The sequence below is a fragment of the Prunus mume genome, linkage group LG1 (assembly GCF_029339155.1).
Source record: "Prunus mume cultivar Tortuosa linkage group LG1, ASM2933915v1, whole genome shotgun sequence".
Lineage (NCBI taxonomy): Eukaryota > Viridiplantae > Streptophyta > Magnoliopsida > Rosales > Rosaceae > Prunus > Prunus mume.
Window position 1 is genome coordinate 14,122,279 of NC_142698.1, and position 25,165 is coordinate 14,147,443.

Consider the following 25,165-nt stretch of genomic DNA (forward strand, 5'->3'; position numbering starts at 1 on the left):
ATCTCATTTCTTTTAGCATCCATAATTAGAAGAACCGAATTCACATTGTGGTGGGCCGTATAGTGACTCCATTGGGCCTTAATGTCTGAAATTTCCAGCCCAAAGCGCAGGGTACGTATATAAAACCGCGAACTCTCCCCAACCTCCCCAAGCCTTCCCTCTCTCGCAAGAAAGAAACTCGTTTACATTTCTAGAAACAGAAAAGAGAAACAAAACCCACCGATCAATCACGCTGAGACACACTGCAATGGCGAACGACAAGTCGGTGATGGCAGTGATCAGAGCCGCGAGGCCATCATTTCGCAATAACAACGACAAGGTCGTCTTTGCCGTTCACGCCTCCTTCCTCGCCTCCGGCTACGTGCTCACCGCCGCTGGCCCCCCTGCTTTTTCTGATTCTGCTCTCTCTTCGCCTTCAACTGGTACTCCCTCATTTAAATGTCGAAAATTTCTTCGTTTTTTTCCTCTAAAAATGATTAGTAAATTTTCAAAAGTTTTCTGCTTTTGTTTAATTGGGGTTTTAGATGAAGTGGGTATGGACCAGTGGAACGAGCTTGACGACGAGTACGCGTTCGTCTATGTGAACCCAGAAAAGGGTTCGAAGAAGGTGCTGGTTAAGTGCCTTGTAATGAACGATAAATTGCTTGTAGATGCTCTGGCTGATGGGAGTTCTGAGCCCGTCCATCTTGAAATCAAGTAAGTTTTTTCTGTGATTCTTTGTGTCGCTACAATTGGGCACTTTCAATTCTTGCTTCTTAATGGTGTTTGGGTGGTGTTTTTAACAATTTTCAGCGTTGGTGACCATGTTGGGGAGAATGGGGGTAGCAATTATTCTACACAGTTCAAGAATTTGGAGAAACTGGTGAAGAGTCTGGAAACTCAAGTTTTGACTAAATTAGATGGGTCTTCCAGTGTCAGTTCCTCTAGTAACCCTTTAAGGTAATTGTGTTTCGTCTTAGATTATCTTTAGTTCTGCTAAATATCTTGTATTGATATGATCTAGAAGTGCATTAAGATTGTGCTAAGTTAGTCATGGTTATAAAAATTTATGCATACGAAGTGTAAGAATCATGGAATGTGCTTTTTACGTATTGTTGTGTCTTTTTTGTTGCTGAACTTTGCAGTTCAGGAAGGAATGACAGATCAACGAGTGAGCCTGTTTATGGACCTTCTGGCTCCCAACCTAATCCTTCTGGGTACATCTCTCTCTATATATGTTTTCATTAAACTTGAATTTGTGTGTGTGTGTGTGTGTGTGTGTGTGTGTGTGTGTGTAATTCTAGGGCCCTGTTTATGAAATTCGTTTCAGTATTTTTAATTAAGACAAGATTGATCGGAAGATTAGATTGCAAGGCCTGAGTAGGAAGGACTTGGCTTAGGTTTGTCAAGATCGTACCAGTAGTTAAGCATTTCATTATCTAATCTGGTGATTATTCTTAGATTCCCACCTATTTCCTTATCTAATACGGGCGATCATGCTCAAAATTTTGATTTGTACCCTTAAAATGTTTTTGCCCCTTTTAACATTGGTTACTTATGTGTTTTGTGTGTTTAAGTTTTTAAATTCTGCTGTTTACTCTATGTTTTCTGGCTTTCTTTGCAGAATGGTGTTTCCTCCAATTAATCCTACTGGTGGCTTTAGTGATCTTCTTCCTGGGCCTGGTGCTGGAATGTATCCTACTAGGTATTGTACTTCAACAAATCATGATGTTGATGGTCATTGCAGTTTACACCCAGTTTTATTGTTCCAAATTTGAACACATATATGTTTTGTCTGTCTTTCAGGGGCGGTTTTAGCAGTGGGGGCATGCTTCTAGGTTTGTACATACTTCTTTATTTTTAATGAGCTTGATAATAATCATATGAAGTTTTTTTATCATGACTCACATTTCATTTGTCATGCGAATCTAGGACCCAATGATCCTCGGTGGTTTGGTGGCGTTGGAGAGCCTGGGTTTCCAGGAGGAGAACCGTGAGTTGTTACTCTCTCTATTTCTCTCCCTTGCTTATGTTATACTTTGTATTGCTGTTCTAATTTTGGTTGGATTTATTTTTGGAACAGGGGTTTTCCTCATTTTGATCCCCATAGGCCAGCGGGTGTTCCACCAGGTGCCCGTTTTGATCCATATGGCCCTCCAGGAGTTCCTGGTTTTGAGCCTAATCGGTTTGCAAGGTAATATTGAAATTACATTTTGCATCAGTACCCCCATAATAACTTCCTGAAAATGATTTAATAAGGCATTGACTGAACCTGGTATTCCATGTATTTGAACTTTGAACCAGTTTGTATTGTTTTTCTTGGTAATTATTGTTTGAGCGTTATGAATGAATGGGTGGCATAGGTTACATTGGTTTTTTGGTTTGAAGTTTAATGGTCAATGATGGATGGTTTTAGTTACTGGTTTGATTCTGTGATGGAGGTTTCCAATGAAGGTAGTGTAAGTGAGGTTTTTTTACTTTTTTTTTTTTTGGTTTAAAAAGAAAAAATCGTTTCCCCGTAAAGAAGATGGAATTTAAACTGGGCTCGCACCTGGTCTCTGCCCAAGAGAGCTTCCATAATTTTAAGTTTGGCACTTGTTGTTTTCTCCCTTGGAACATGAAAAAAATACATATATTCAGTATCTTTTTATAATGGGCTTAACTGACTATTCACTATCTTTGGGCCTGCTTAATCAGTCAGGGTGGTATTGATTGGGACTCATCCAAATACATGCTTAATGTTTTGGTATTTTGGATTTAACAAATAGTGAAAATTTAGGCGCAATTCACCTAGCTTATCATAATATTCTATGATTTCTATTTTGTTACAGGAATCCGCGGAGGCCAGGGAGCGGGACTCATCCAGACCTGGAGCATTTTGGGGGTGGCTCAGATTTCATTTAGATGTGTGATGCAAAAGAGCTGTCCTTTGACATCAAATAAGAAATACTTGAGGACTTACTTGAGCTAAGAGATGATCTTGTTTTTCTTTCTTTTGGCTTGCAAGTTACCTATGTAAATGAGAGTTTGTACAAAGTTTCTAACAAGCTATCTGTAATGCGTATTCTCTCTCCCTTTTTCTTAAAGAGCCTTTATGCTTTAATGCAAGGATTAATCAGATTGCCCAGGAGATTCATTGCATCTTCTACGTTCGTTACATTAAGCAATCAAAATTTGTCAACCAAATGGAGATGGATTTTGTGAGTTAGAATAAGATCCTGACTGTTCTTTTTCTCGAGAATTCGTTATACTATTTGGTTTTCGTTGATTAGGAAAATGTCGGAAACCATGAAGTAATTAAGTTCAATTGTCTCATTAGATGCTTCCAACGTGGTCAAATTGATTGGTACCTCACAATTTTCTTACCACCCTTTCCTTCTGTTTTACCAAGAAAAGAAGACTCCATTTACCATACGTCCGTACTTGGAATCTGATACCCTGCGTATATGCAAATCTGTTTCTAGCTTTATAACACAAGTCTATCAGCTTGAAGAACACAAATGAAGATTTTTATAAATTTTTTTTTTTTTTGTCCGAGCAATTCCATTTGTCTTAACATGCAGAAATGAGCCATCGGAAAATCACAAAAATCCAAAAAAAATGATGTTCTCGTGTTGCAAAGATGACAAGGGTGGGGCCCAACTGACCCACCGCTTGAGAAACTTAGTGAGAAAGAGGAAGTTTCCATCCAAGTCCCAGTACTAATTTCCAAACCCGCAGAAACGTAAGGAACTGGGAAGCGTGTGACACATTTCCGAGCATTTGCTCTAGAAGCCCCTGTTATTACTTTAAGTCTCTTTAGGCCCTAAATCAAGCAGAAAAAGCCAACCCCTTCTAGATTGAAAATGACACAAACTATTTCTTCACATATAAAAATAACCCATCATTGTTTTCTTATGCCCATCTATATCTGCTGCTGAAGTGTTTGTAGAAGCTGTACAGTTTTTTGCTGGAAGAAAAGAAGAGATATGGGGCTGCCCAAGTTTTATCTCCTACCTTTGTTGCTTCTGATTGTTGTTTTTGCATCGAAGAAATCTTCAGCTGTTGAAGCAAGGCCACTTTCCATCTTGCCACAACAAGGTAAAAGGGTTTGATAAAAACATGTCCCCCAAAATCTCTCTGTTTTTCTGAGTTCTTGATCAAATTGTTTAATCAGATGTCCCGACTGATATCAATTGTAGGACATGCAAAGGTTTTTTCAACACTTGGAATTGCTTGCGAGTGCTGTGATGGAGCTGGAGGTGAATGCACAAGTACATGGACTGAGCCTTGCACTAGGCTCAAATGTCTTCCTTGGAAACATTATTAATAGCTGAAGACTTCTTTTTCTTCTTCTCTTTCCATTTGTAAATAAAAATACCTTACATATATATATTCTCTAAAGCGGACGTTGGGACGCTATGTAATGTATTTTCTACTATTTCTCTTGCTCTTTTCTTGTTTACAATAGCATTCACAAATTATTAGTATGTGGTCATTCGGATGAGAGAATAAATATATATACACTAGTGGAATTATATTAGTTTCTTCTTTGGTTTCAGTTCTGTTCTCTGTTTCATCAAGCTCTATTATATGGGAAAACTTAATTAACATCATTATTTGTATGCTTGAGCTGATTAAGCTTCAAGCTACCTAAATTTCTAACTAGAATCTTAGAACCAATTTTCTATGGGCTGTAAAGTTTTTCATAATTTGAAGTGATGTGTGTGTGTGATTGTATGGAGGAGTTTTAGGTGGGAACTGAGATTAGAAACGTGGCTGAAATTTCTTCACAGGAGGACTTGTGTCTTCATTCTGATTCAATGAAAATTTGACTTCTAGAGGCCCCTCCCTCCCTCATCACACAATAATATGTAAGTAAACTTTCATTAATAATTGAGCTTTGTCATCATATACCAGCTTCTATTTTTTCTTCTAGATGCAAGATGATGAGGAAAAACATCTGTTGATTTGGTAGCTTAAATTTGAAGCCCATAGGTAGGTTTTGGGGTCACTTATGTAAAATAGGGAAGAAAGATATTTGCCTGAATAATTTTCATAGAGTCAGAGGGTGTAACTTTATACAAGAGATTTCCTATAATGATGCTAAGCTATTCTAGGAATCTAAATTACAATAGGAAAAGAAATATTCTACAGCACATAATTACATATTTGTTTCCTAATCCATCCTGTGAACATTAGGAAATCATTGACCTTCTTAACACTCCCCCTCAAGTTGGAGAGTGAATGTCGAGAACTCCCAACTTGCGAATCATGGTAGAAAAGGGTTCCTTTCCCAATGGTTTAGTGAAGACATCCGCAAGTTGATTTGCCAAAGTAACAAACTTGGTTACAACCGAACCATCCTGTATTTTGTCCCGAATAAAGTGGCAGTCCATTTCTATATGCCTGGTTCTCTCATGGAAAATGGGATTGGCTGCTATATGTAAGGCTGCTTTGTTATCACAATGTAGCAATGCCGGTTTCAGATGCAATATTCGTAAATCCTTCAATAATGAACGTAACCAAGACAACTCACAGCATGTACCTGTCATGGCTCTATATTCAGCTTCTGCTAAAGAGAGTGACACTATTTTCTGCCTCTTTGTTCGCCAAGAAACAAGTGAAGATCCTAAAAAAACACAATAACCCGTAGTGGATCTACGAGTCATTGGACAACTAGCCCAATCCGAGTCACAAAAAGCTCGCAGAGACAAATCATTTTGAGAAGAGAAAAACAAGCCTTGTCCTGGAGCACTTTTCAAATAACGCAACACACGCAAGGCAGCTTCCATATGTGGTCTACGTGGTGCATGCATGAATCGGCTTAATACATGTACCGAATACATGATATCAGGCCGAGTAATAGTTAAATAAATTAGGCGTCCCACAAGTCGCCTATATTGAGATGGATCTCTAAGCAATTCACCTGTATCAGAGAGCTTTATGTTTTGCTCCATGGGAAAGTTCACAGGTTTAGCACCCAAAATTCCACCATCCTTCAGAATTTCCAAAGTGTATTTCCTGTGAAACAGAAATACCTCTCTTTGATCGAGAGACTTCAATGCCCAAAAAATATTTCAAATCCCCCAAATCTTTAATTCGGAAACGACTATGCAAAAATTGCTTAAGAGTGGATATAGCCTTGAGATCATTACCCGTAATAAGAATATCGTCAACATATATCAACAGGCGGTAAAGGACTTTCCATTTTGACATGTGAATAACGAGTAGTCCGCTTTGGACTGAACATATCCGGCAGCTTGAACAGCTGTTGAGAACTTGGCAAACCATTGACGAGAAGCTTGCTTTAAACCATACAACGACTTGTTGAGGCGACACACCAAGTTCTCCCCCTGTCGTTGAAGACCAGGAGGTGGAGACATATAAATTTCTTCATGGAGATCACCATGAAGGAAAGCATTGTTGACATCTAATTGGTGAAGGGACCAATCCTGAGCAGCTGCCAGAGCCAATAAACAACGAACAGTAATCATTTTAGCAGTGGGAGAAAAAGTGTCATGATAATCGATACCTTCCAACTGTGTGTAACCCTTGGCCACCAAACGAGCTTTATAACGCTCTATGGTGCCATCTGAGTGGCGTTTGATTTTATAAACCCAACGACATCCAATGGGTTTCTTGCCATGAAAGAGGGTAGTGAAAGACCAAGTGTGATTAGCTTCTAAAGCTGCCAATTTAGATTGCATAACGCGTCCTGCCAGTGTGAATGGGAAGTGCTTCTGTATAAAGTTGGGCTCAACATCCTAACTAATAGTAGCAACAAAAGAATAATGTTGTGGTGAGTAACGATGGTAAGAGAGAAAGTTACAAAGAGGATACCTTGTACCTTTGGTGGAACCAGATGACGAAGGCAGCGACGGTTTGGGAGACGTCACTTGGTTGCAAACATAATCACGTAAAGCACGTGGAGGACTACAATGTCGTTGAGAACGTCGTAAAACTGGTGCGGGAGGGGGCTGAACGATGCTGGCGAGAATGGGTTGATCAAAAGTGAAGGTGGCTGGATGCGAGACACAGAAGGAGAATTTGGCTGGGTCATTTCTAATGGAGGGACGGAAGGGGGCTGAACGACACTGGCATGAATGGGTTGATCAAAAGTGGAGGTGGCTGGATGCGGAGACGTGGGGAATGAGTAGGAAATAGGAGGGTCAGACACAAAATGAGGAAGGACGGAGGCTGGAGGTGTTGGAATGGATGGAAGGGACGCATAGGGAAAAATAGTTTCATGAAAAACAATGTCACGACTAGTGAAAAATTTATGAGTGGTAAGGTCATAGAGCTTGTAGGCTTTTTGACCGACCGGGTAACTAAGGAAAACACAACGTTTGGCTCTAGGAGCGAATTTATGAGGGACATGCACATCAGTAGCATAAGCAAGACACCCGAAAACCTTAAGATGGGAATAGAAGGGGTCTTGCCATAAAGGCGTTCAAAAGGAGTTTGTTAGGAAAGAAGTGGTGTGGGCAAATGATTAATCAAATGTATAGCGGTGAGAACACATTCTGCCCAAAAACGCAAAGGGAGATGAGCTTGAAAGCCAAGGGTGCTGGCTGACTCAAGGATATGACGATGTTTGCTCTCTACAACCCCATTTTGTTGGGGTGTATAGACATAAGAGTGTTGGTAAGTGGTGCCATTTTGTTGAAAAAAATCTTTCATAGAAGAGAATTCCCCCCCATTATCAACTCGAATATTAGCAATGGATGCAGCAAATTGAGTTTTGACAAAGGAGAAAAAGTTTGTAAGTAAATGTTGTGTTTCACTTTTGTGTTGCATAAAGAATACCCATGTGAAACGAGAATAATCATCCACAATTGTCAAAAAATATTTAGCACCAGAAAAAGAAGGAATTTTGTAGGGGCCCCAAATATCACAATGAATTAACTCAAACGGTCTAACAGACGAAATTGAACTAGCAGAAAAAGGAAGTCGACATTGTTTTGCAAGTGCACAAACATCACAAGCATTATTGGATTTGAAAGGAAAATTGAGCAAATTTTTTGCCATAAAATCTAATCTAGAGGAAGATAGATGCCCTAATCGGCGGTGCCACAAGTCAGTGGAGGAGGTGACATGAGAACAAGATGGATGGCTAGCAATGGTAGCGGAGGATCTGAATTTAGGGCTCGATGTTGCTGACGCCAATGCGACCAAGTAATAAAGTCCGTCTCGTTGTTTACCCAAACCAATCGTTGTCTTCGTCGTCAAGTCCTGCAAAATACACCAAGAGGGAAAAAAGGTTACAGAACAATTGAGACTTCTTGTAATTTGACTCACATACATCAAATCCACCTTGAAAGATGGCACACCAAGCACATTTTTCAAAGAAATAACAGAGTTCAAAGGTAAAGTTCCAGTAGATGTGATTGAAGCATGTTCTCCACTGGACATAATAACTGGCGGTAAAATAGTGTTTTGACGACTGTTGACAAGCAAATTTGGAGAAGAAGTAATATGATTGGTTGCACCACTATCGAGGATTAATCAACGGAGGCGCAACGGTGCTTGTGACAAACTTGAAGAAGTACCAGCAACATTGGCCTTGGAGGATTGATTTGCCCCTTTATTGTTCATAATAGATAATATCTGTTGAAACTGTAGATTAGAGAGAAATTGCTCGCGCTCCATGATGAAGGAGCAATGGCAAAGAAAAGAAAAATTGAGATGGCAAAAAAAGAGAGAGCTAGGGTTTGTCTTCCTGCTCTGATACCATGTAAAATAGGGAAGCAAGATATTTGCCTGAATAATTTTCATTGAGTCAAAGGGTGTAACTTTATACAAGAGATTTCCTATAATGATGCTAAGCTATTCTAGGAATCTAAATTACAATAGGAAAAGAAATATTCTACAGCACATAATTACATATTTGTTTCCTAATCCATCCTGTGAACATTAGGAAATCATTTACCTTCTTAACAACTTAGGGTTTTCAAGTGAGCCACATGTTCCCTTAATACCTAGCATTCATGTCATGTTTGCAGTGTTCGTGTCAACCCATTTTTCTTGACACAACACGAACGATAAGAAAATAGGTTGGAAATGTCAAACACGAACACGACTCATTACAATTCGCGAATCACACGACACGACACGATAACCCATTAAGAATTAAAACAAAAAACAAAAGAATAATAATAAAAATAAAAACATAAATATTAAACAATTAAAAAAATCAACCAGTTCAAGAAAAAAAAAATTTGAACAATCACATTGTCTAGATCTAAAAGCGGATGAGAGTGAGCAAGAGAAAGAGAGATGGAATAGGGGTATCTACGCTACCACCCTATTAATGAGTTTGAACCTTTCTTTGAGAGATTGGGTTTTGAAACAAACCGAGTATGTCCCTCGTCTTCCTCATAAATTGATGCTCTTGATTGATGACGATTTTCTGCTTCATAATTATGGTGGAGGAAAAGACGAAATAGAAGAAAGTGAAGAAAAAGAAAAAGAAAAGAAAAAATGATAAATTTACAAAAATGCCCCTGAGCTTAGTGGGTTAACATGTATTTACGAATTGACACGACACGACATGATAGCTTAACGAGTGGATTACAGGTCAACATGATATCAACACGACATGATAACTCATACCCAAATACTGAATTTTTTGTGCGAATTCGTATCATGTTAACGGGTTGTGTATAATATTGCCACCTTTATCCCTTATATATCATTTTCTTTTTATTTTTTTTCAAACACAAGTGATAGCCTAAACAAGGGTGACTGGTCTGCAAGTCAAGTCAGGGAAGGGGAATTTCTCACATACAACTACTAAGGTGTCATATGGGTTCGAACTTAAGACCACTAGTCTGCAAGTCAAGACCTTTTTTCATTGGGCTAGACCTCATTGATTTTTTTAGTACAAGCGATATCTAAATTACTCTTAATCAATCTAATTTATGAAAATGGGGATTCAAAACTTGAGTGCAAAGGAGACGGAATCACTAACTTGACCAATTAACCTAACTCACATTTTCCTTATATAATACTAGCCTTCAGCGCTTGCAAGAGGCTTTTTTATTTTTAAAATTTAAATTAAAAAATATAATGGGTAGTTATGTTCCATAAAATTAAGATTCATTATCAATTTGTTTTTTAAAAAAAAATTAATATGAAAAGGTGTGAATTTACCATATTATCTTCATTTAATTTTAATTTTAATTCTTAATATTTGTATTAACTAATGACATTTTTTGATATTTTGAATGTTTTTCTATTTTCTGCGTTTTTGCTATATATAGATCACAATAACTTGCTCATTTATATAAACACGGATGTTCATTTTATATCAACAAAGTTGGGCTTGAATCGGCCACTCATAAAGGCCCAATAATTATATCTTAGGTGCGGTTTAATCCAAACTAATTAGGCCCACTTATTTCTCATATGGATTCAACCTCAGTGGGCTGGCTAGCTCAGCTCAGCCCCCACCACCTTGGTAATAATTTTCAGAATTTGTACTTCTTTTCTATTCGCACCAAAACATTATAACAAAATTTTAAAATCATCAGACCCAAAAAAAAAAAAAAAAAACAAAATTCAAATCATTGCCTGCCTTCATTTTGTAGTTTAGTGCAGGATTGATGGCAAAAATGTCTATGCCTTGGCCATGCTTATAATTGAAGCGTGACATATTAAAGTGCCAGAAATATGTATAATGTAATGGCATGACGCTTTATAAGGAACATATGATTTTTATTAATGGCACGTTTACTTATATGGAATTCGAGTAAAAAGAATGGAAGTCATTTCCATGAGGTCATTCTAGTGTTTACAAACACTTTAGTAATCAAAACAAAGGGTGCTTGAATCTTAAATAGTACTTATTATAATGGTAAGAAACTTGATGCTGAGTTTCAAAGCATGTTAACCAAACTGTCAATATTTTTGACAGATCACCATGCGGATCAAAACCTGATGCAGGGTTCCAGTAGTTACACAGAATCAGAACTTAAAATGAATTTCCGCTTATAGTTGAAGGAACAAATGTCTCTCAAGCAAAGTGAAGTCGTATTTGACATATTTATTTACTAACTCAAAGAAAAAGTACCAGTTATTTTTTCTCTTCTGGACGCAAGAGGCAGGAAAACATGTATATAAGCAAGGAGTTTGATATCCAAATTTCTTTTGAGTTAATCTAGTTCTGCTAAGAAATTGTTGGGCTTGAATCAACACTAACTAAGAAGGCCCACTGGTTACTGATATAGACCAGCACCAGCCAATCCCAACCACCTCAGTGGGCTGACTGGCTCAGTCCCCACACCCTAATAATAATTTTAGGAATCTGTACTTCTTTTCTATTCGCAGCAAAATATCGTGAAATACTAGTTCAAAATTCAAATCAATGCATGCTTTATTTTAGTAAGCTATAGAAGGACTTGTAGTTTAGTGCAAGGACTGATTGCAAAATGTCGATACCATGGCATTGGCCATGCTTTATAATTGAAAAACATGTGTAATGTAATGAGCATGACACCGGACAGGGAGCCGATGGTTTTTATTTATATTTACTTTTTTATTGAAGCTTTCTTTTTTCAATCTTTCGAGAGGACAAACAAACTTGAGACCTCTTCTACCAATTATAGAGACTTTGTGTATACGCAAACTTCTTCGAAAGACATACAAAAAAGTTTTGTCGTCATAACATTTCTTGGAATATTTTTGTCATAACCTATTTCTTATGAGTTATTTTGGTTTTCCATTTTAGTGCGAATCTTCTGAATTATTTTACCATCTAGAGCATTATAATGAGAGCATTTTAAGGCCTTTTTTTTTCCAGCCAAGAAATTGATTAGATAGGATTTTGAAAAAGAAAAGAAAAGAAACTTTACAACAAGAGAAAAAAAAAGTGAAAGAAAGTGGAGCCAAATCCAAAAACTGGAGCCTACTTTAGAACACGCGACCCTCGCAGTGATGTACGTTAGCAGAGAGCTTATGTGGGGCAATGATATCATGTTCTTAACGTGGGTCTCTTTGAATTTTTGCACTTTTTTTCTCTCTCTTTTGCCTTTGTTCTTATCCATGAGACAGGTTTCATTGGCTTGGCTCATAAGTAGTGCCGTTTTCTGATTGTTCTTCTCCTCGTATTATTTTATATAATAATTACATGCACATGATGTTCTTGTTGTTACAACCTCATCCACCCACATCTCTTATCACCAATTCCAATTTTCCATGTCTATGTAGTGTTAACTATAGGTTAGTATGTTAACTATGATTAGCAAGTCAATAAGTTTGTTACAAGTCTGGTACCTAGCACGTGTATTAGTTAGACAGTTAAGCTCCTCTGTAATCTGTTTACATACGAGTGGGCTATGCTTTGTAAAAGTTAGTTGATTGAAATAAAAACTCAGAAATCCTCTAGTCTTCTCCATTTCTCTTTCTCTGTTATCTCTGAAATTCTCCTTCTCTTTCCTTTCTGTAATCATGTAGTAGCTCACTCACATTTTATGGCTTTTCTGGCTAGTGGGGTGAATTGTAAACATATATAATTATATATTTCTACGTTTTCAGAATTTACTTTAATTTCCTATATTAGAGAGAGTGAGTCACGAGAGTTTTATTCTTATTTTGAAAATAAGTGTATTACGGATTTTCTTGACCAAAACCCAAAAATAAAAATTAAGGGAAATCAATAAAGTCTAGTCAGTGAAAAATAACACTGACTTGCATATCAATTGTCTCATGTTCGAATACCTTACAGTGTGTGTGTGTGTGTGAGAAACCCTTCAACTTGTGTAGTTTGGATTATCGCATATTTTCGAAAAAGGAAACCAAAGAAAAGATGGTTGTTACAAAGTAAAATTGTATTTCTTGGAATGTCTTTACGTGCACATATGAAATTAGTTGGGACTCTTTTTCTTCCTCCTACCGTTTAAGCCACAAAAGAGAGAGCACTTTATGATTTCTTACAAACTCTGCCGAACTAGAAGACTTGAAATGTTTCAATTAAGTTGACTATTTGTTACATAGTGATTAGGTAGCCAATCTTTCTCGTAATACCTGAACTCAATTATAAAATCCAGCACGCTTGCAGTCATATTCGATTTCATAAACCTATTTTTACGTCCTTATAATAATAAATTTCTAATTCCACTGATCATCCTAAGAAAACCCCTAAAAAACCAAAAAAACTAGCATGTGATTATTAGACATTGTCTAATCACAATTCAAATAATTATGAATATGCAATTTTCTGAATGAATATGATGTAAAAATATGAAATGAAACTTTTAAGATGCCAAAAATGCCAAGATATGGTGTATCAAACGCCAAAACACCCATGGAAACCTTTAAGCTTCTATTAATCCATCACTATCTTTACATTTCACAACTTTTTAAAGCCATGTTTTTATTTTGGAATCCTGTTAATTTTTATTTCCTATGTTTATAATAATATTTTGGGAAAGCACTTTTAAATGTGACATTCAAACGACGCTTATGGCGACCCTCCTCGACATAAGTGGTACCCAACCCACGACTCCAGCTGCCATGTGAATATGATGTAAAAATATGAAATGCTGATGGTGGAGTTTATAGGACTACACCACGCGGCGACCCTACCCATTTTTCGACACTTGAACTTGTGTCGTTTTTGGCCCTTATGACTTCTTTCTTGTGGCCCCATGCCTCATCATCAACTTTATCAATCAATCAACACCCTTTAGTTACACATCAAACCATTGTGATTTGGCATTATATTTTATAGGTTCACTGTTCATCACCCTAATAATGTAGAGAGATTTCTATTTAATGGGGATATCGCTTTTTGTTATTACAGCTAATAACGCAATGATACGCGAATAATTTTTCACTTGTCATTATATTATTGGTTGAAAATAAGAAAACAGTCCTACCTCTGTTTTTATGCTAATGATGGTCTCAAACTTTCTCATCAAATCACAAAAGATTGGATTAATTTTCTCTTTTTCTACTCAAAATCATAAAAGTTCTACCTTTTCTCACCGACTTCTACGTTAACGCTACTTGAGTTGGAACTCTCATATTTTGCTTATCGATATTTGAGCCACATTATTATAAATTATTGGTTTTCATAGAGAAATGCTCTTTTACCTTTTACCATATAATAAATATGTTATTTGGCAAAAGGAGGTTGTTATTTGTCACATCGAAAATTTTATCATCCGGTGATCAAACGTACAATTTATTTGTTATATTTCTCTTACATTTCTAAATGGGATGAAAACATAATGATCCGTTTTGATGAGTGCTAATTACAGTTCTTTCAAAATTGTGAATTAAGATTGCAGTTTCGAATGCAATTTTCTCTGATTGATAATATCATTATACAGTCGAATAACATAATATGTCGGTAAAAAGATCTATCATAATGTTATAATGTTATTATATAAGATGCTAAATTGTCTAATAAAATATTGTGAATCCTGTATCCAAATAACTTCCAACTTCCAACTTCCAATATACCAAACATGAGCTTGAAAAAAGTGGGGAATGAGAGAAGAAGACCCATCTCTGTTTTGGTCCGACAAGATAAAAAGATAAGGTCATAAAGGTCTGGCTATCTCTTTATAAACTGTATATTTCATTTGTCCAAAAGAGTACTAGGTGAAAAGTCAATAATGGGCTTGTGTAGGGTAGGGTTGTTATTATCCACTAGGGTTCTCGTGGCAGTAAAAGGTTGGGAGTTATTTTGGAGGGCCCACAAGGAAGGACTGCCTGTCCCACGTGGCGCAAATCTGTAACTCTCTTCGCCAGGTCGTTGAAGGAAGAAAGAGAGAAAGAAAACCAAAAATAAAAATAGAAACAGAGAGAGATCGTAGGCTGAGACACCGAAGGAGAAAATCATACCAAATATAATAATTACATTAAATTTAATTAATTTAATTTAATAAAAACTTCGAAATTTCGAATTGGGCAGGCGTCCTTTTTGGCTTATAAATTGGGTGGGAGCGACGGTTTCGTTTTTACTCAATAGCGCTTTGATCTTTCACGTGTCTCTCCCTTTCTCTCCGTTTTTTCTATTCGATTTGCTCTGTCTGTATCGCGCCTTCCGTTTTGTTTCTTAGCACAAACAAATTCTGTAGCGGTTTCCTGTTTGCTAAGCTTCGCTTGACGGTGCTTCGGTTCATTATAATTATATATACACATACATATTCACAGCACTCTGCTGAGATATAAAACAGAGAGGCTTTCAAGGTTTATATAACGATACAGGGAGAGAAATGGAGGGGAGAAAGCAAGTTGGGTCGTCTTCTTCCTTTACTTCTGAGCTTTTCGGGTCCAAGGAGTCGTCATCTTCATCTGGGATTTTCGGGGCTATATTTGCGCCTTCCTCCAAGGAACTGGTATTGCTTTTCCCCTGTTCAAGTTCTTGTCTTTTTATTGTTTTCTGAATCTCTGATATCTTTATCTGTTTTTATTTTTATTTTTGTCTTCAATTATTTAATTGTGTTTTGATTGCTATCTTAGCATTTTACGGTATTGCTTTGGATTTTGAGGGTTCTTGACTGTTTTCTGTTTAATGGTATTGGAGTTCTAATGTTGTCCCTTTTTTTCTTAATTGAATATAGGTTAAAGCTGTCGCCTTTTGTTTGATTTTATATTGTTGGGTGCCTGTTTTTGCATTTCTGCTCGTAAAATCTTCCTGGGGTTTATCTATATATATATATATATATATATAATTTATTTATTTTTTTCCGAAATTTGGTGAAGGCCTTCAATCGTCATCTACAAGTTCATATTTGCTGAATTGGGAGATTTCTGTCTGATATTATAAAAAAAGAAGAAGTGGATTTGCATCATCAAGACTAGATTTTTATTTATTTATAGTGAGAGATTGCATTAGCTCTTTTAACGAAGGGCTTTAGAATTCTATAATGCTGGGATATGTTTGTTCTTTGGAAAATATTTTATTTCATCTCCCCTCTGAGCTTTTAAACCATATTTTACAATAAACTCGCAACTTCTTTTGCAAATTAAATTAAAAAACTTTTGTTATTGGAATCTCTCTCTCTCTGGCTGACCTTTACTAAAATCTGTAAAGTGTATGTGTATATTTATTTATTTTATGTTGTACCAAGTTCTGAGAGAAAGTTGTCTTCCTGTTCATGAAGGTGTTAGGGAGGGAATCTCTGCGTTCTGAAATCACTGGGAAAAAGCTTACGGATGAACCATTGCACGTCAAACCTGGAGAGCCAGGTTTGTAAGGTTTTTCTATATTGTATAACTGTTGGTTTTCTTATGGCCAAAGCTTGTATCTGTTACAATCTTGTTTAGATTGCTTCTCGCTGCATGTCAGCCATGAAAGGTGGTGGTCCTTTCTTCACTGATGTGGATCTTATGCATATTCCTCCTTTGATTTTTTTTTCCCCAAATAAAAGATGTATCTTTCGGTTGTCCTGGTTTTTTTTTTAATCATATGATTCCTGGTTTTATTGACCGGTTAAGAGATGAATTGTGTTGTGCGTTTGAAAATTGTCTGCTTCTGTTACTCTGATGTTGCTGCAGTTGGTGACTCTAATGGCAGTGAAGGTGAAAGTCAGAGCATCCCAAATAAGGACATGAGTTCCTTCTATCAGGATCAGAGAGTACAGCAACCATGTCACCTCAGCTCTTCAATCTATTATGGTGGCCAAGATATTTATTCTTACCCCCCGAGTACCCAGAGCCCTGGATTTAACTCTATGGTGAGAATTTTTGTTTGTTTTGCTTTTTGTTTTTTCCTCCTTAAAATTTGTTGGTTTTACCATCTGACTCTGTGAATAAGATTCTTTAAAAATTTCCCCAGGAATAATGCAAACACAGTGTGTGAACATTGGACATGAGATAGTTTCCTCTCTCTCTCTCTCTCTCTCTCTCTCTCGTATCCTGGAAATTCCATTAGATTATGGTTGATCTTAATTCCGGAGCCTGATAATTATATTTTATGATTATTTCAGTACAAGAAAGATGGGACTGAAGATGATTCTGGGAGTGCTTGTAGAGGAAACTGGTGGCAAGGTATGATATTTTCAACTTCTGTACAGGAGGTGCATGAACTGCCTTACTGGGACTCTGTATGTACTATTCTGACACTGTTTTTTCTTATGAATTTTTTCATCTGTAGGGTCTCTCTATTATTAAGGGCTCACTTGCCGAGGCATATACTCATCAAGGTATATTATTTCTAAGTTTCTGAAACATTACTAGGAATAGTAGATACACTTCTTGTCGGTGGCATCTACTTTTTTCTTCTCTTTTTTACTTCCACCTCAATTTTATTTGGATATGGTTTACTAATTAAGCATCTGTTTGTGTATATGCTTTGCAGATATATAGGATATAGGGTACGTAGCAGCAGCGGATCGTTGTGTGCAGCTGGTTTGTTTTGCTCCAGTCCAGCCCAACAACAGTCATATGAAACCATAGTTCTCTATATATATATGCATCTTATTTAGTATCGGTGTAAAGAATGATGAAGTGGTCTCCTTATGTAAAGGATGTTTGGTCTAGTGACTTGTCCTTCAACTACTGCTAATGTGGTTGAAGATTTGGATATGAGTAATTTAGCTGTGTTTAATATATAATATATGTATGTTTGAACTCGTAATTGCATGTTTTCTTTAGCTCTATTATTGGTTTTTCTGTTATGTTTTCCCATGGATGGATGGATGGTTTGCATTGTAATTCTTTGGTCCATCAAATTCGTTACCTGAGACAGAATCTAATTGATGGCATGCATCAAAATCTGGAAGTTAGTCATGCTGTTGTCATCTTTCAGAGACATTGTATGTGGACTACAAAACGTGTGGTCCTAATTTACAGTGTTGGAACATAAAATCTGATAAGAGAATGTTACCCTATCTTCACGTTCTCTCTTGCTGCACAAGTCTAAGATGTCTTTATTCTTTTTTGGTTCATCCATTTTTTCTTCTCTCTTCTTTCTTTTTCGGATTTTCCATGTTGATGCCCTAGTTGAACACTGCTTCTTCTTATGCGCCCGTGACCTGGTCAAACGAACACATGGATGTTTGGATTTATGTCTTTGGCCCTCAAAACAGTCAAAAAAGTTGTTCTTGTTTATGACATTGCCCTTCAGTTTCCTCCTTACCTCAAAATTTTAGATTCCATAGTTAGTGCCACGTCCTAGAAACTAACAAATCTCTCTTCAAAGACAGTGTGGCCCATCAACCAGAATTATATATCTTTATATCTATCAATCTGCTTTTGATTTTTGGGTCGAGGTTAATTATTCCCTATCCAAACATGACCTTACAGGTTAAAAGCAGTCCTTATCCCATGTCTGGTAGGATATTTGCTTTCCATGGTCGTTAAGGAAGATTTCTTGCTGCTGCTGGTGTAGATGGATGGAGATTCTTCAGCCACGCTTTTACAAAGTAAATGGATCATCTGATTTTGATGTTTACAATGAATGTTTGTCTCCAATGGTCCAATCATTCATTTCAAACCTTAGAACATACCGCTTGTTGGGTCCCACCCAGTAACCGGGGGGTTACAAATTCCTTGCCTTTTTAGCAAAATAATTATTGGGTTTCTGCGCAATTATTGATAACACACATGCAATTGTCACACTGAAATTTGCACTAATGTTTTTTTAATTATTATTATCCAAGAAGGATACAATACATACATGCTACAATTATAAGCTACTAGCTTTTTATTGCCAAATCACAAGCAGTAATCTCCTATTTACTGATGCTAGTAGCCTTCACCTTCTCTTTATGTCCACTCATGGCAGTGTGTAAGCTGCAACATTAGCATTATTATTGCATTAGAACATTAGCCACAAAATAATATAAAATAAAATAAAAATACTTGGCCTTGTACATGTAACGAGTCAATTCTTTTTTACAGACAAATCACAGTTACTTACGTCCACATTTGTAGCCAACAGGGCGGTTGGCAAAGTTGCAGCGTTTGGGAATGGTAATGGCAACCTCAGCCTTGACACCAGAGTTCTTGGCAGTGTCAGAGAGCAGAACAGCACAGAGGCAGCTAGGGTTTTGGCCCAATCTCTTCACCTGCTGGCAGCAGCCACTGGAAACAGGAGCGTTTGCATCTTGTGCAGCACTTGCACAAGGAGCAAGCTTGATGGCCTCATCATCTGGGCTAGTTTTTCCACATGCGCTAGCCCCATCAACCCTTTCAAGGCAGCTAGTACATATAACTGCAACCAATCCCAGAATGCAAATGAATTTCATTGGAGCCTCCATTTTTGTTTTTTTGTGCCTCACAAGTTCACAATTCACAAACTGGAAGTTTAGTCAAGTGTTCTCTAGCTCTCACAATGCCACAATGCAAAAATCTGATTATAGGATCAGCCTTTTTATACTTGAATCAGAGCAGAAAATGTGGGTTTTCCATTCATCCACTTACCCCTAATGGAAGTAGCACTAGTACCAAAACAACTTTTTTATGCAGCACTTTTGGCTACGCAAATTGGTTTGTGCGTTATGTGTCTCACCTTAACTCCAGTATTCAATATAAATATAATTTATTTCTTGTCCTCACTCTTCTAGATGTGGCCATTACTGACAGTAAAGAAGCTCAGAGGCCTTGTTGTTAAGACACATCACCCCAATTCTCCAAAACTCCATTGCCGACCCTTGGCAAGGCCTCTTCTTATCTGTGAAGACGTGTTACCAACTACCACACTAAGATTAATATTCCACCATGAAATAACTTTTGAGCCACTTAACCAGATAACTCTCTTCTTTGAAATTACAAGAAGGCATAATTTCTGACAGAAGAATTCAATTACAAAGTTGGCCTACCAGATAATATCACTTGCTCTAAGCTCAGAATTAGAGACAACCAACTATGCCAAATAGCCCAAAATGAGATGAGAAAATATAGCTCTAAGTTCTTGCTTGCATCTCTGCTGTTGTATACATCCCCATTAAAAAGAATTGGTTTGTTTCTGTGGACATGTACTAGGATTTCAGTATTGTGTGTTATTATAGTTATAACAACAACCTAAAAATTCAATGGCCCTCAGGCAAAGTCGTGAGTTCGAGTCCTAGCATCTGTATAGTGTGTGTGTTTAGTATAGCGCCCCTCTTAATAAGAAAGGTTCTAAAAAAATTAAAAATTAATTAATGGTCCAGTTTATTTTGTATATTGCACTAGAATTTTCTTTTCTTGGTCTGAAATTGTACTAGAATTTTCATAACGGTTTTGTTCAGAATATTACAATCAACTTAATTAACGGGTAAAACCCCCTATGCCTCAAAATAGAAGTGTTTTTCTGAAGGACTGATGTGCAAATTCACAACATCGTAGGCAAGGCATACTGAAATATGATTCTACGTTCTTGTTTATAAAGTAGCGTATTGCTTACCGTATCAAATGTGGGCATTTGGTCTAGTGGTATGATTCTCGCTTAGGGTGCGAGAGGTCCCGAGTTCAATTCTCGGAATGCCCCTACTTTTTTCAACATTTTTTGGCATTTCTTCATTTCTTTTGCGGTCTTTGGTTTGGTTGAGAACACTGAACAACACAAAGTTTTTGTAGGATTTCGTGGGAATTATAGCCCATTATCTATGCAGTGTATGATCGCTCATCATGTTTGCTCAGAAACCCAAGTCACGGATATACATAATTCCATTTAAAATTGACTATCTTAGCTCATGCAAAATGCCCACCAAGTTTGAACACACAGTGCCAAACCAAACCCAAGTCATGAATATTCAGATTCCAGAAATTGCAAGAGAAAAGTCTGCTAATATGCACACTTGAACATATTTGCACTGAATTTTATCAATATCCACTGCATGAGAAGAAAACAATAAGAATTCATATATTCTATCCAAAATAGCGTAGGATTTTCTTAGTTCTCTCTTTACAATCACTCTTTGATCCATGTCAAACAGTGACGCGGGAACAAACTCGAAACTGTAATACAGGGAGCTGCACATTAAATATGAACCGCTCAACTCATCACCATGGCAGACATTTTGTTCTAACAAGAGTCAACAGCCTTAATGAACAATGAGCCTTCCCCACTCTCTGATGCCCTCCTATGTCTAAGAAAAAAACCAAACACAAAGGAGCTAGTTCAAGCAGCTGAACACTCATGGGCAACCGGCCTATCGATTCATTCTTGTGTGATTGAATCCCGCGATGCCGGGCTTGTTGATGCTTTTGTACACTGGTAAGAATCCATTCCCATTTGAGATCCCAGCGTCTCTTGCATTGTGTTCGATACAGAATCTGGTTTCTCGATTGGATCGCCGTAGTCCTTTCCTTTCGCATCGATACTCAGATAATCAGTCAATACTTTTTTTACGCCCAATCCACGCTGAGGAATCTTGCCACTGGTGATGAATGGTGATCTGTCTCCCCTGAGAGGGCTAACTAGCTGTCCAGGTGAAAAGCTTGGTGTGGTGAAAGCTGTTTTGTATGGAGTGCTTGAGATGGGCACTGTGTATGGATTAGGAGTGCTCTTGTGTGAAATGATACTAACTTTGGAGATGGATGAGAACTGATCAGAATGGCGGGTCAGGTCATCTACATATAGCAGATCATCAATACGTGCCACAATGTTAAATGCCAGGCTCTCCAAAACCCGTGAGTAGCTCTCCAAGATGGATTTCCCAACATCCTAGACATATCAAATTCAACCAGCTAAGTACAAAGGAAAGAAGAAATTGAAGGCAAAAACGAGAACAAATTTTAGATTGGGACCAAGTTGGAACCTTATTGTACTGAATCTTGCTCATATCGAGGGCTGTCTGTGGAAGACCAGGGAAGCGTTGCCTCAAGCACATTAAGAGACTTTCTGCTCTTTCCGGAAGCAACTCCTTTTTCTCTGCATCAACCATCAGCTCCTTAACCATTTCCCATGATGACCTCGAACTAAATCTGGTTGCATTATTTGTGGGTTTTAAATTTGCTTTTTTGCGCCACAGATAGATTGAGGCCTCCACTCTGTTGGCAATCTCTATGGCTTGATGTTCAGAGGACAAATCAAGGCAATCAAGCAGACATTCAGGAGAGAATTGATCTGATGAAATGTATCGATAAATAAGATCCCCTAAGCTTGCTCTTCCATTCTGAAACCAAGTTAAAGCAAAAGTTTAGCACCATGCCTTTGTAATTACAAATCACTGGAACCTAGAGGATATTTCAAACCTTTGGAAGAGCTTCCAGATATGATTCCGGCACTTCCATATCTGCTAAAGTGATATTATTAATAGCCATGGCAGCTTTTAATATTTGGCTCGTGCAATCGCGTTTGTGCTGCAGTTGCTTTTTTGTGTTTTCATGGAGTCCACCAGGAGGAACTCGTGGCACAGGCAGCCACCACTTTTCCTCTTGACGCTGAAAGGCTCTTCGGAAAGAGGATGACCCATCAGCATCTGGGGCTAGAATCCCTTGGTCAACATACCAGAACTCTGTATTGACAAAACTATCTAATATTTCCTGCAAGGAATGGCTAAACTCAGAATGGAACTCATGAAACTGGATCTAAGTTGTAGAAGTGTCTGAGAAGCTTACAAGAAGCATGTTGTCCAATTTACGAAGGGCAGGGAGATTAACATAAAGATCTGAGCGGGGTCTGCAAGTCATGACCTGCATTGAAGTGTAAATGAGTAAGAACAATTTCAAGAAACTGATCATTTAGTACCTTCCTTAATCAACATTTTCATTGCCCTAAACTATAGTTTCTTATCACAAAGCATCACAGCAGTTACATTAGTATAAAGGCTCCATGCCCATTTCAAGTTCACCATTTATAATGCAGCAAAATTAAAGATGGCATATGTTTCATCATTGCTATTTATACATTGGAATTGGTCACTTGACTCGGTATAATATAATTGCCGAAAGGGAGTGCATACTGAAAACTGAGAGATATTATACTGTTCCTAAAATCTATTGGACTCAGAATTTACCTCCAATTTGCTTCCATCAGGAAAAGTCTGCCAAGAAGGTATCAACTCAACAATGTGATCACTCACACAAAGAAGCCATTCCATCTCTCTTCGCCACATCAGTTTCTTCTCTTGGGGCAGAGGTTCTAGTCTCCAAAGTTGCCCAAATAAGGTAGCTACAAGAGGGAACAGAGAATAAGAAAAATAACCATCACCACAAATGAATCCATAACGAAATTTCCGTTAACAGATTAAATCAACCAATCTAGGTTTGAACACATTGAGATAGTAGACTAAAATTGCATACCACAAAGATTAGTAATGGCATTTGATATAGCCAATGCTGTACAAACCCCGTTTCCACAACCTGACATATCTTCTCCAAGCAATAATTTTGAAAACCTTTCCTTCATCAACTCAGTCTCTACAATCCCATAAAGCAAACATCAATTTTTATTAATAGGAAAAAGCATCAAATTGACATGTACCTCAAGTGAATGAAATAGAGATAATACCTGATATTGTTGACCCTTGTTTCTCTAATTTCCTATCATCCAAATGGGTTCTCTCTGCTGCTTCACTACCGTTCTGACTGGTGCAATCTGATGCCTCAGCTTTCTGAATAGGCCAACCCAATGAGGGCGCCGAAGATGTCTCTTCATCAGAGCTACTGTGACTGTGTTCCTCATGGCCCGTCGTCTCAGATGTCAAAAATTCTGAACTTGAACTGCTTTCACGACCCTTCTCCTCAATCAAATCCCCAAAGGTTCCAACTTGACCCAAACACTCACCAAAGTCTTCTCTTTTCCCTTCAATAATGCCTTCATTTCTCTCAACCAAACCCTCCATTGCAGCTTTTCCTTCTTTAATAAAGCCAGGCGATTCGCAAAATGCAGAGTTATTCACTACCATACCATTGTACTGAAGCCTTCCCAAGCAACAGGAATTAGATATTCGAGCTCTGCAATGCAAGTTTCGAAGAAACTTTGATGCCCAAAACCCAAAAATAGAAAATGGGTTGTGGTTGTTGAAGCTTCTGAACCTCACGAATGGCAGACAAAGCTTGAGCTGTTGATTTTGTAGCTGCTGGGTTCTTTCTCTTTCCTCTTGGTGAGTGAAAGCTCTATCCATAAGGTCTCAACCATGTCGGATAGTGAAAGGCAGCTGCTAAAATATAGAAAACAAAATGGTGGATATTCTTGAAAGGAGCTTGCTTTATTTATATGTACATAAATGTGAAGCTAGTCATGATTAATGGAAGCTTGCTCAAACACATGAACAGCTAGAGAGAGACACATTTGAAACTTGGAAGAGCGTGGTGTTGTTGGTCCTCTTGATATTTTTAATCAGACAGTGAACTGCACAGTGACTCTCTCTCTCTCTTGTTGGTCCTCTTGATATTTTTAATCAGACAGTAAACTGCACAGTGACTCTCTCTCTCTCTCTCTCTCTCTCTCTCTCTCTCTCTCTCTGTAGCATTGCTCTGCTTTGCTTACAAGGATTAAAAATGATAAGTGTGCATTAATAATTCTAACTTGGGTTTGAAAAATACAATAAACAATGGTTATGGGAATCGTGTAATCGACGGATCTCTCAATGATGTCTACCAATTTATCCTTGATTATGTTTGTAATTTGTAGCTTATCAGGCAGGTCTGGTTTTGGTGTCAAGTGACCAGATTACCCTTCTTCCTCCTCCTACTAATCTTTCCTGAATGAATTATGTTTGTGGTTGAGAATTTGCTTTAAAAATTTTGGGATCCCGTGCTCATCACAGGATGAAATGTCTCCACCTTTACCATTCTTCCGCTCCTCTTTGTCTTTCTGTAACACTATTAATAACTATTTACATAAAGTAAAACACAAGCATGGTATAGAATTTATATGTTCCATATCTTTGTTCCTGTGGGACTTGTTTCACTTTCATATCATTCAGAAATTAAAAAAGAACAACAAAAAAGCAAGTACCAAAATGACTGAAATAGGTTGAATCTTAGCAAAATCAGTTTGATGATGCAGAAGATAATGAACCCAAAAAGAGTGTTTCTTTGTGCATGGCAGGCCTGTTGGTCATTGAGAAGTAGTCTGGGGCATTCCAGTAAAAAGCTGTCTGCTTTTTGAAGCAGCGGAGTTTCCAAGTTCATAGAAAAGCAATAAATAATTCAAATTAGAGGGTAAAAACACTTTGGAACCACAAAACAAAGTTGTGGTGGAATGCCTCAATCTTCTGAAATGAATTTCATATTGTTTATACAAACAAGCACCTTGTTTTTAAAGTTTATCATATCAGACTTGTTACAAGTTAAACAAAATGACATATTCTAATAA

General features: G+C 37.5%; 4 protein-coding genes and 2 non-coding genes across 7 annotated transcripts; 3 read left to right on the top strand and 3 right to left on the bottom strand.

The window, feature by feature from the left end:
- The first annotated feature begins 139 nt into the window (after positions 1–139).
- Positions 140–3,109, top strand: LOC103338695 (proteasome inhibitor-like protein). The gene is made up of 9 exons (XM_008241931.2): positions 140–422; positions 525–696; positions 793–939; positions 1,125–1,196; positions 1,604–1,684; positions 1,786–1,817; positions 1,912–1,972; positions 2,063–2,173; positions 2,811–3,109. The coding sequence occupies exons 1-9, from the start codon at positions 248–250 to the stop codon at positions 2,881–2,883; spliced, it is 924 nt and encodes a 307-aa protein (XP_008240153.1). The 5' UTR covers positions 140–247; the 3' UTR covers positions 2,884–3,109.
- Positions 3,110–7,956: 4,847 nt separating this feature from the next.
- Positions 7,957–9,387, bottom strand: LOC107880924 (uncharacterized). The gene is made up of 2 exons (XR_016123164.1): positions 9,316–9,387; positions 7,957–8,193 (listed from the first exon to the last, which is right to left on the bottom strand). It is a non-coding gene; the product is annotated as an uncharacterized LOC107880924 (transcript).
- Positions 9,388–14,757: 5,370 nt separating this feature from the next.
- On the top strand, positions 14,758–17,551 carry SIS (E3 ubiquitin-protein ligase RLIM-like protein). 2 transcript variants are annotated; one of them, XR_016127773.1, is made up of 6 exons: positions 14,758–15,308; positions 16,077–16,161; positions 16,471–16,649; positions 16,751–16,787; positions 16,902–16,962; positions 17,069–17,123. XR_016127773.1 is itself a non-coding variant. In XM_008241913.2 (6 exons), the coding sequence occupies exons 1-5, from the start codon at positions 15,186–15,188 to the stop codon at positions 17,083–17,085; spliced, it is 465 nt and encodes a 154-aa protein (XP_008240135.2). In that variant the 5' UTR covers positions 14,758–15,185; the 3' UTR covers positions 17,086–17,117; positions 17,273–17,551. The 2 variants fall into 2 exon arrangements, 1 of the variants encoding a protein (XP_008240135.2); XM_008241913.2 differs by lacking the exon at positions 16,751–16,787 and adding an exon at positions 17,273–17,551 and having other exon boundaries at positions 17,069–17,117.
- Positions 17,552–18,525: 974 nt separating this feature from the next.
- LOC103338659 (Bifunctional inhibitor/lipid-transfer protein/seed storage 2S albumin superfamily protein) lies at positions 18,526–19,256 on the bottom strand. The gene is made up of 2 exons (XM_008241891.3): positions 18,836–19,256; positions 18,526–18,708 (listed from the first exon to the last, which is right to left on the bottom strand). The coding sequence occupies exons 1-2, from the start codon at positions 19,173–19,175 to the stop codon at positions 18,692–18,694; spliced, it is 357 nt and encodes a 118-aa protein (XP_008240113.1). The 5' UTR covers positions 19,176–19,256; the 3' UTR covers positions 18,526–18,691.
- A 1,058-nt stretch (positions 19,257–20,314) lies between these two features.
- On the top strand, positions 20,315–20,386 carry TRNAP-AGG (transfer RNA proline (anticodon AGG)). Its single transcript has one exon. It is a non-coding gene; the product is annotated as a tRNA-Pro (tRNA).
- A 350-nt stretch (positions 20,387–20,736) lies between these two features.
- Positions 20,737–24,212, bottom strand: LOC103338668 (rop guanine nucleotide exchange factor 7). Its single transcript, XM_008241901.2, has 7 exons — positions 23,354–24,212; positions 23,146–23,262; positions 22,860–23,014; positions 22,462–22,536; positions 22,096–22,386; positions 21,660–22,016; positions 20,737–21,565 (listed from the first exon to the last, which is right to left on the bottom strand). Exons 1-7 carry the CDS (start codon positions 23,967–23,969, stop codon positions 21,059–21,061), a joined length of 2,118 nt encoding a protein of 705 aa, XP_008240123.2. The 5' UTR covers positions 23,970–24,212; the 3' UTR covers positions 20,737–21,058.
- Between the last annotated feature and the right edge of the window lie 953 nt (positions 24,213–25,165).

Excerpts from the sequence above, each read along its gene's own strand:
- LOC103338695 (XM_008241931.2), top strand. The coding sequence starts at position 248 with ATGGCGAACGACAAGTCGGTGATGGCAGTGATCAGAGCCGCGAGGCCA. Across the intron at positions 697-792 it reads CCCGTCCATCTTGAAATCAA|CGTTGGTGACCATGTTGGGG; the intron begins GTAAGTTTTTTC and ends AACAATTTTCAG. Across the intron at positions 1,197-1,603 it reads TCCCAACCTAATCCTTCTGG|AATGGTGTTTCCTCCAATTA; the intron begins GTACATCTCTCT and ends CTTTCTTTGCAG.
- SIS (XM_008241913.2), top strand. The coding sequence starts at position 15,186 with ATGGAGGGGAGAAAGCAAGTTGGGTCGTCTTCTTCCTTTACTTCTGAG. Across the intron at positions 16,162-16,470 it reads CGTCAAACCTGGAGAGCCAG|TTGGTGACTCTAATGGCAGT; the intron begins GTTTGTAAGGTT and ends ATGTTGCTGCAG. Across the intron at positions 16,650-16,901 it reads GCCCTGGATTTAACTCTATG|TACAAGAAAGATGGGACTGA; the intron begins GTGAGAATTTTT and ends TGATTATTTCAG.
- LOC103338659 (XM_008241891.3), bottom strand. The coding sequence starts at position 19,175 with ATGGAGGCTCCAATGAAATTCATTTGCATTCTGGGATTGGTTGCAGTT.
- LOC103338668 (XM_008241901.2), bottom strand. The coding sequence starts at position 23,969 with ATGGATAGAGCTTTCACTCACCAAGAGGAAAGAGAAAGAACCCAGCAG. Across the intron at positions 23,263-23,353 it reads ACAAGGGTCAACAATATCAG|AGACTGAGTTGATGAAGGAA; the intron begins GTATTATCTCTA and ends ATGGGATTGTAG. Across the intron at positions 23,015-23,145 it reads TGCCATTACTAATCTTTGTG|CTACCTTATTTGGGCAACTT; the intron begins GTATGCAATTTT and ends TCCCTCTTGTAG.